This window comes from Echinops telfairi, unplaced genomic scaffold (genome assembly GCF_000313985.2).
Source record: "Echinops telfairi isolate 266 unplaced genomic scaffold, ASM31398v2 ScPeMD7_7469;HRSCAF=8507_1, whole genome shotgun sequence".
In the NCBI taxonomy this organism is placed as follows: Eukaryota; Metazoa; Chordata; class Mammalia; order Afrosoricida; family Tenrecidae; genus Echinops; species Echinops telfairi.
In genome coordinates, this window is record NW_022111373.1 from 13,847,040 (window position 1) to 13,856,622 (window position 9,583).

The window sequence follows — 9,583 nt, forward strand, 5'->3', positions numbered from 1 at the left end:
TAGCAACAGAGTACAGGGTCCCTATGGAAACACGAAAAAATGCCTTGCATGCTATGCAGAGTGGGGATCCCGGGTAGGTGTTCTCAGAAATACACTGCCTGGTTGTTGTTAATTCGGGGTCGCTGTGCCTCCCTCGCCTAATAGGATTGTCTCACTTTTATCTATACTGCAAAGAATCTGCCTTAAAGAGGCTACGAACGAAGGTTTGTGGGGAGATATTTGATGTAAGATCATAACTTTCTTATTAAACAAGCCCGTGAAAATCAAATAAATCCATAGAAAGTGTGACCTGCTTTGAACTTCAGAGAGAAGTACCCCTCCTCTCCTTAAGTATTCCCCTTGCTCCCCTAAATCCACCAGACAAACCTATGGCTTCCATAAATCGCCCTCCACCGAGGACCTAATCTCCACAGCCCAAAGCAAATCATCTGCCCCCGTTCTCTAGCTCCTTCCAAACTGAAAACTCTGCTCAGAAGTCATCATCGGAAAGACTCCACCCTGGACAGGGGAGTTCATGTGCCCTCAGCCCTCACCCATTGAGGGGAATAAGTGCCTCTATGCGGCTCTACTCAAACACGTGGTTCTAGTGGCCGCTGTGCCCATGCCAGCCAATCCTCCTGCTAACTAGACCCTCTCGTGGCTGACACTGATGGAAAACGTGGCCATTCGAATTGATTTTTCTATCACCTGAACACAACTCTGGGGGAAGTGGTGTTTTGCTGGGAGAATTCTTGTCTCCCATGCAGGGTTCAGTTCCCAGCCAATGCACATCAAGTGCAACGAGCTCCCTCTGTCTACATAGTGGGGAAAAGATGAGGCTTTCTGTATTCTGAAGAGTTACTGTCAGCTCACCCTGTCCTACAGGGTCTCTTTGAGTCAGAATTGACTCAACGGTAGTGAGTGTGATTTTTTGTGTGTGTGCTTATTAGATTCCAGTTGAGCTACCCAGTACATCACAAGCAAGATGAAAAATCCCAGTGCTCTATTTCTGAAGACTTAGCCAGTGCAAAGCTTATAGATCGCTGCAGTTCGACCTCACTGTGCGTGGGCATGGCAGGAAGTCAGACATGGTCTCAGCAGTAGCTAACCTTGACACACAAGCAAAATGTTGGCCCCTGGGTCTTCAGTTATCTTGGCACATTCCACATCGCAAAGTAATATTCCACATTGCAAAGAAGAAGCCAATATTCCCTGGGGACACTAGTAGGAACAAATAAAGATGTTTTCTCCTTTCAACGGTGAAGCTAGGAATCAAGAGCCTATGGTTGGGTATGAGATTCAGGAACCTCAACTGCTATCACCATGAAAGCTCAAATCCCATGTCATACAGGGTGGTTACTATTGGCTCTCCATATTGGACCACTCCTGTGTCCCTGGCAGAAATGACTGATGGATTAACTTAGCTCTTCCGAACATAGTTCAGACATGGTCTCAACTTCCTTCTAAACACACGTGTACAGCAGCCATTTCCCAGAGGAGGATCCTCTCTCCAAAAAAGGATGCTGTTTCTAATGTCTGCCTCATATCACATAAAGGAGCCATGGTGGCCTAATGGGCTATCCACAGAGCTGCTCACCAGGAGCTCAGCACTTTGAAACCACGAACCCTCCACTGGTAAAAGATGAGTCTGTCTGCCCTCATGAACCCTTAGACTCGGAAACCCAGAGGGGCCATCTTCTCTGTCTTATACAGTCGCTATGTGCTAGAAGCAACTCAATGGCAGTGTATATAATATAAAAGTCTATACAAAATTAGAAAAAAGGGGGTATATGGATTGTATTGCATAGTCTAACATGGCCCCTTGAGTAATTGATCTGCAGATGCTTTTTAGCCTTTAACCTCAAATTGGGGCCACAAAGTCATTGTATACTGAAGCATGGCATCCAAACGAGCGCACAGCTCATTCGGGAGAACTATGTTACATATCAACACCAGCCCCCCCGCTCCCCCAGCTCTTTATCTCCCAATGACCAGTTTAGTTTTACACGAAGTCGGCCAAGTTAAAATCAGCAGTAGTGTTTATTCGTTGCTTTGGGAATCAATTGTCACACTCCTCTCTGCTCAGAACAGGAAATCACATGCAGTTCAGTGTGTGAGAGCGCATTCTTCTTATTGATGCGCCCCGAGTTCTCTGAACCAGTGCCAGCGACAGGCGGGGCACATCCATGGGAACTGATCCTCCACCATCAGTAGTGGCCTGCAAGGCAATGGAGTTGGTGACCCAGTCCACAAAACTTTCCCTCTCTCTTCCCTACAAGCCATGGTGCCTGGGATGCTTTCATTAAAGCTTTGGTTTTAGGTTAACCTTTGACCTCCTTCAGCTAACAAAATTAGGGCAACAGAGTTAAATCTACTATAAAGGAAGCATTCGTCTAACTTGTCCCTCCTGTTGGAGCAGCATCCGTGGGAGAGATCTGGGCGGCTAGGGTGTAGAAGAGGAGCTACACTGGAGGAGGGCTCCCTGGCTCTCCTCTTTTGTTCCTTCAGGACAATGCTGGGAACATCCCTGCTTACAATGATCGGCTTTCTCTGCCACCAGCCAAGGTGAAACCAAGGATACCTGGCACTGAAAATGCACGGCCTTTTCTGGCCTTACCATGCTGCCCTCAGAAACAGTTGCTAACTTCTCACTCTCCTGCTCTCTCTAGGGCTATTCCAGTGAGCTTCTCCAAGCCTCCCGGCACCAATTCTATGGGCAATACCAACTTGCCAAGAGGTCAGTTTCCAAAAGTGTTGGGAAAGGAGTCCTACTTTGCTCCAAACACATTTTCTTGAGGGATAATGTTGTAAATAAAGGTTAGGTCCCTGGTCATGTACCACAAAAGGTTTCAGGCCTCACAAGCTCATGTACAGGGGAGAATACTCTGGTGATCTGGTCTCTCAAATCCTCCTCTGTGACTGGTTCATTCACAGGGTGAGATGCCAAGAACCCCTCTCACCTCAAAGGATCAAGATTCCCAAGGCTCTTTCATGGAGGCAGGAAGAGTCTGGTGGCAAACCACACTGGGGTTGCAGACAGTTGTGGTCTTGGCAAAGGAGAATCTGGTGGAAGTTCAGACTGAGTATAGCGTGGGCATCAATGAGGCCAGGGAGGGGAAGGGGCTGTGCAGGGCCTGGCCCTCCTACAAGTTTAATCCTGGAGCTATTTGTTAGGCATTTCCATCTCAGACTATCTCCTGAAGAAGGCCTGCGATTAGCCTTTTTGTCTTTCCACTGCTACCTGTTGTTTCTAGCCAGTGTTTCCTTGGCTCTCTAAGGAAGAAAACAGTGTTCCTTCACCTTAAATCCAGCTCTTGTTCTTAATGCCAAAATGCAAATGGTTAATAAAAACAGCATTTTACACTACAAAACCACTAGGAAGTAAGGAGATATGAAATACAGCAAGACAGAGTGGCTGCAAGGAGTGAGGCATATAAATTGTCACAATTCCTCAGGACAGCAATTTGGCAATCTGTATCAAAATGCCTAAAAATGTGGCTCCGACTATCTCCTTAGTATCCATTCGTCTGTTCCACAGAAATTGTTTTTCATGCTGGATCTCAGAATCCTGATGGCTGAAGATGGCCTTGCAGTTTATGGAAGCCATGTGAAGTGAGGAGCCCTGGTGGTGTTTGGGATGACATGTTGAGCTGGTAAACACAAGGTCAGCAGTTCAAAACCACCAGCTGCTCCTCAAGAGAAAGATGAGGCTTTCTGCTTCTATAAAAGTTGTTCAGTTTTGCTTGCCCAACCACAGTAGACAAACTCTGCAGACATTTGTCTGACACCTGTAGAAAATGATGCTTTCTGGCGCACCTCCTTGGGGATTTCTGATGCAGCGCTACTTTTAGTATTTATCAAGTGTTTTCATCTCTAAATCTGGGAGAATCAGAAGTATATATTGCTATTAAGTGGCCAGTGAGACAGGCAGTCAGATCCCCACAGGAAACCTTTAAGGGCTGTGAACGGAGGGTGAAATAAGTCAAGGGTCGCTGTGCGTGAAAAATCACACATACATTCCCGAACCCTTTATCAGAAAGAAACAAACAGTTAGACCACTACCCTTGCAAGTAAAATCCTTTGTACTATAGTCCATAATCCAGGATAAAGTTTCTCATTGAGTTGATTCTGACTCATAATAACCTTGTTGGACAGGACAGACCAGCCCTTTGGGTTTCTGAGACTGAATCTTTATGGGAGCAGGCAGCCTCCCCTTTCTCCCACAGAGCTGAGGGGGAGTTCCAACTACAGGCCTTGTGGCTAACAGCTCAGTGCACAGCCTACTAAGCCACCAAGGCCCCTTTGGATAAAGTGAAAGTATATACTTTTGCAGGGCCAGTGGATTGTTCCAGTGCCTCCATCCCCGGGGGGAGGGGGGAGTATCTCCCACTTTAGGAAACACTGATCTATAGGGTGATCGACAGGGTAGGGGGCAGGGCAGGATGGGGTAGAAAAGTGGAACATCCTCTCTAGAAGGAGCTACTTCAACTACATAAAATAAAGTATATATGTATGTATGTGTATATATATATTGATATATACACACACACACATATGCATAGAACTGCTATTATTGCTTGTTTCCCCAATAAACTGACTGCTAATAATTAAACTAAAATCTTAACCGAGTCCTGTGATTCAATTCCTTTTAGTAACAAGAAACAGTTAACAACAGTGCCTGTGCCACCTGCCGGGCAGCCAAACCTGGCTGAAAACGTGATTCAGAGCCAAGAATCGTGTCTGCTCCTTCCTTCTCTAGCCACAATGGTGCCTCAGGAGTGCCAGCTGTCTACAGTGCATGAGAGTAACTTCAGAGCATTCTCCAAGAATGAGGACCAAGGGGATGCTCCATGTGTCCTCTGGGAGTCCAGCTCGGAAGTCAAGAACTGAGCAGAGAGATGTAAAGTAACCTTAGAAACCAAATAGCTCCTGGAACTGGAAACATGGTAGTAAACTGATTAAATCTATTAGCATATCTAAAGGAAAACGCCCATGCCCAGGGGCAGTTGGTCAGTCAAGAAGTCTCAGAAAACCAGAACTTCAGAAGAAAATGTGGTTGCTGGTAGTTGCTATGGTGGCCCCACAGGTTACGGAGTAGAATTGCTTCATGGATGTAACCTGGAAGAAGACTGCCAGGACATTTCTTATGGGGTACCACTGGGTGGGTTCAAACCACTAACCTTCAGGTTAGCAGCGAGCACCTTCAGGTTAGTAGTGGGCACAAAGAAGTTGAGCCACATCCAGACCTCATGACAAATGTGCTCATGGGAGCAGTTCACAGGATGCTTTACAACGTGTCTGCTGTGAATGTTCCAACCTTTTGAGAGAGGCTGGGCTCTTGAATAAAATGACAGGGGTATTGGGCGAGGGGAGGCTGGTGGCATCAAATCCTGAGGCCTCTTCCTAATGGACGTGGCTTGAACCACATTCCCCACAAAAGCTTGCCAGGCAAGTCTGGCTTCCCACATCCTGGGCCTTCATGGTAGGAAGATAGGCTAAACGTCACAAAGGCCCACGTATCTCTGCAGGAAGTGTGTCAGTTAGTGAATCAGCCCAGGAAGCTTTCTCCTCCCGGAAAGAGCTGCAGTCTCAGAAACGCACGTGGACAGTTCTATCCTGTTCTCTGGGGTGGCTAGGAGTCGCAATCACCTTGCTGGCAGTGAGTCTGGTTTGACGCTTATGCGTGCTGCTGTGGTTTGACGCTGTTGTCTGTGGATTCCGGCCCATGCGGGTAGACCAGAAGGGTTTCAAGGCTGTGCCTTGTCAGAAGCAGATCACCAGATCCAAGCTGCTTGTACTTGGATTTGAACCACCAGTCTCTCGGCTAGTAGTCAAATACTTAACTGCATAACCCAAGGAATCTGCCTTGATACCGAAATCCTGCAATGTGGGTGCATAGAAATGTGTCCTGGAGATAGGAACACTCTCAATGCGATGACAAACAATGCCTGAAGGCTGAACATGAGGTAATGGAGATAATGGCTCCTCGAGCCCTCTGGGAAGCGGCTTGTGCAGCCAGCCAGTCCTCCCGACCCACCAGTATCCACTCGCCACTGGGTTTTCACTTTTCCTCTCTTTGAAACGTTCCCGTCGGCCTGGCCACAGGGAATAGTTCATGATTATTCTCTAAGATGTTTGATTATAAACACGTAATTTTTCTTATTCAGCATCATAATTAATCAAAGAAAAGCAAATTACAAAAATATTAGCCAAGGGAAAATTGGCAATGGGTCTAAGCAAAAAGGGCAGTCTCATAAACTGCTGAGGTGTGCATAAATTGGAAACTCACCCAAAGTCCTTAAAATATGCACACCTTCTGACCCAACGATTCTCCCTTTTAAAAACTGACCCTGACCTCTTCATTTAAAATGTGAAGATTTAGCCACAGTGCTATCTTTCAGAGTTGTTTGCAATGGGGAAATTGGGGGGAAAGTGTTCAGCAATTGCAATCGGTCAGATTATAGCTATAATACCATTTATACTGGCATTTGTAATATACTGACCAGAAAAAAATTCACAATGTATTTTTATCTTCTTCATGCTCAGTTATGTTTCTTGTTTGTCAATGAGCATTTATTATGCTATATGGGCTTGGTTGTGAATCAAAGATGAGCAAATGTCCCTGTCTACATCAAGAATAGAATCCAGGGATTGGAAGGAAGATGAGACATATACTGGTCCAAGCCCTTTCTCGACATGCGAGCAAAGGAAGCTCAAAGAAAGATACATGACTGATCTGAGGTTACTCAGCTGGGATTGCCAGCGCCAATCTGACTCCGCAGATTCTTAAAGCCTTCTCTCATTCCTGGTGCCTCCGAATTTGTGCTACTCAACCCTGATGTCCTGACAGGGAAAGCAAATATGCGCTTTACCTGTGTGCTGAACCAAAATACTTGAATAAAATATTTTTAAATGATTATTCTTCAGGAATCCTCTACATAATAGTAAAGAACCTCAATTAAAAATAGCATCCCACGTAGTAGTCCAAAATATTCTGAATTGTGTCATACAGTATATTTTTCCCCAGACATCGCAGAAGCAATTGGTGAGAGGAGGAGAGGAGGAAAGAAGGGAATGAGAATGAAAAAGAAGGTCTACCTTATGACCCAAGCTTGCAGCCATCTTTTTTAAAACAAGAAAACTCTCTTTTTAGACAATTCCATCATTCTCTGCCCAAGAAAAGAACATGATCCCCTCTCAGGAGTTCACCCAAATCAGTTTTCTGTTCTCTTCTGCATCCGACATCTCCTGGACAATTTTCCACTCAACATTTATAAAGAAGTACCATTATCATTGTCACATCGGACCATGAGTCATCTTCGGGAGCACCAGCTTTCTCCTCAAGGAGTCACTTGGTGATTTCTTGGTAAGATCGGAGAACAGAGTGAAGACTCCCTCATGACGCTGGTCAAGGACGCGGGAGCAGAGAGTGATGCTCCAACATGCCAATTTATCTCCCCAGACCTCTATCTCCAGGTGCTGCCCTTACCAGAGGCAAACCAACACTGGGCAAGACAAGTGAACCTCCAATGCTAAAGAAAAAGTCTTACTTACGGACACACATCTCCCTGCTTTCATAAAATCCGGGACAGCACTGGGATTTGCGTCGATACATCGTTTTTTCCCCGTGTCGATAAGCTGTTCGATAACTGACTCTATATCAAGGGGGGGAATCACACTGTTACTACTTTGGCACTACAAGTTGATTAGAAATAAAGAATATTTTTAACACAAAATTGCTGTTATATATAAGTCTAGAAAGCAGATACTCCAAAATAAATAAGAAACATTAAATATATATGTTGACCAATATAACTCTGAATGATTTAGCTAAGAATATATTAATGCCCAATTTCAGCCAACCTGTAGTCTGTCAAGGGAAGTTGCATGGATTCCCTACCTCAGTTATCCTGTGACAGTTTCATGACACTGTTCTATTCGGCATTCAATTGCATAGGTTTTAAAGGAAACTTATTGAGACTCCCTTTAAAGTCTCATCTCATTATGAAATGAGAGCGAATAGACAAAAGGCCTTGCCTTTTAACTAAAGCTTTGTAACTCAGGATTTAGTAAACTCGTGTTTATTGAGCATGTACGACATCCTGTACAAATATAAGTTCCCTTTAGGGAACTTATATTTCCTATGAAGACAAATCCAGTAGAATTAGTTTAGGGAAGATAGACATTCAGAGAATAAAGATATCATCGGATGACTGGGAACACTTAACTGTTATGAAGAAAATTAAAGCCTGAGTAAGAGAACTGAAGGTGAGGAGGAGGGGGTTCTAGTTTACACGGAGTGGCCAAGGAAAACTTGTCTCAAGAAAGGTCATTGAGAATGATATCATTTGGTGCAATTTAAATCAACAGGTGCTACTCTCATCCCACAACTCACACGATAACAAGTCTTTTTACTTGTACAATTGGGATATTAGGGCTCCTTTTCATATGAACTTTAACCTTGAATCACACTGTTTCTCTTTTCTGTTTTCACATTCATAGGGGCACAAAACCTATGACTTTTTTTCCTCAAGGGTTGAATTTCAACCAACCCAAAATGAGTCAGATGTTCAATTATTTAGGCTGACATTTCTTGATGCCCAGTGGCATCCATGATGCATGACACAAAAGGTGTTTACATTATTTCTAAAACCAGAAGATGGGAAGCATTAGATCGTTCATCCACTGTTGTACTGTAAGCTCTCCTTAACTACACACTGAATGAATATACGTTGCAAGCATTTAACATCCCAGATCGTATCAGACTCCATTCTCAGTTAGCCAAGTTCGTGAAAATGCTCGGGCCCCCATTACCTGTGCCGTGTGCATTTAAACCAGTTGAGAATGTCGGTGCAGCTGGTGTAGTAAATTTGGTCGAAGGGATGTGGATATGACTCCTGCACAGTCACTGAGTAGCTGAAAAGAAAAAGGACACATCAGTACAGCTCATTCTTACTCAAAGGAGATCCTCGCTGTGTCCACTCAAAGGGCGATGCAGGCTAAATCATCTCCATTTAAAACTTCCTACTGAATTCTAACAGAGAATCTCGGGTTTGGTTTGGTTTTTTGTTTACAGTTTTTATTTTTAACCGGAACTCAATATTACCAACATATTTGGAAGGCAATGGATCATGCCATAGGTTTCCAAAAATATCTTATCTGCCTACTCACCTGAACCTTGGTGGTCCCTATGTTAAAATGTACCACCCTCTCTCCATTTTCCTCTATATCTAGTTTCCTCCCCTTGCCCTCAGGTTCCAGAGCTAACAAAGACCTTTCACGCAAAAAGGGTTTCAATCTAGGTCTGCATGCAAATAACAAGGGGAACCAGTGTACTTTTTGTCTGAAAATGTTCAGAATTGGTAAAATGTACTCTGTTATGCGCATTTAAATAGTCTTTTTTTAAATCGTTTTATTAGGGGCTCATACAACTCTTATCACAATCCAAACTTACATCAATAGTGTAAAGCGCATTTGTACATTCATTGCCCTCATCATTCTCAAAACATTTGCTCTCCACTTAAGTCCCAGGCATCAGGTCCTCATTTTTCCCCCTCCCTCCCCGCTCCCCCCTCCCTCATGAGCCCTTGATAATTTATAAATT

At 44.3% G+C, this 9,583-nt stretch overlaps 1 protein-coding gene across 1 annotated transcript in view; it reads right to left on the minus strand.

The window, feature by feature from the left end:
* MEGF10 (multiple EGF like domains 10) overlaps positions 1–9,583 on the minus strand; it is a 193,707-nt gene that overhangs the window by 134,371 nt on the left and 49,753 nt on the right. The window contains exons 3-4 of the mRNA XM_004696586.2: positions 8,794–8,895; positions 7,534–7,634 (exon numbers count right to left, since the gene is read on the minus strand). Of these exons, the coding sequence (XP_004696643.2) occupies positions 7,534–7,634; positions 8,794–8,895 (203 nt within the window). The remainder of the gene's footprint in view (positions 1–7,533; positions 7,635–8,793; positions 8,896–9,583) is intronic.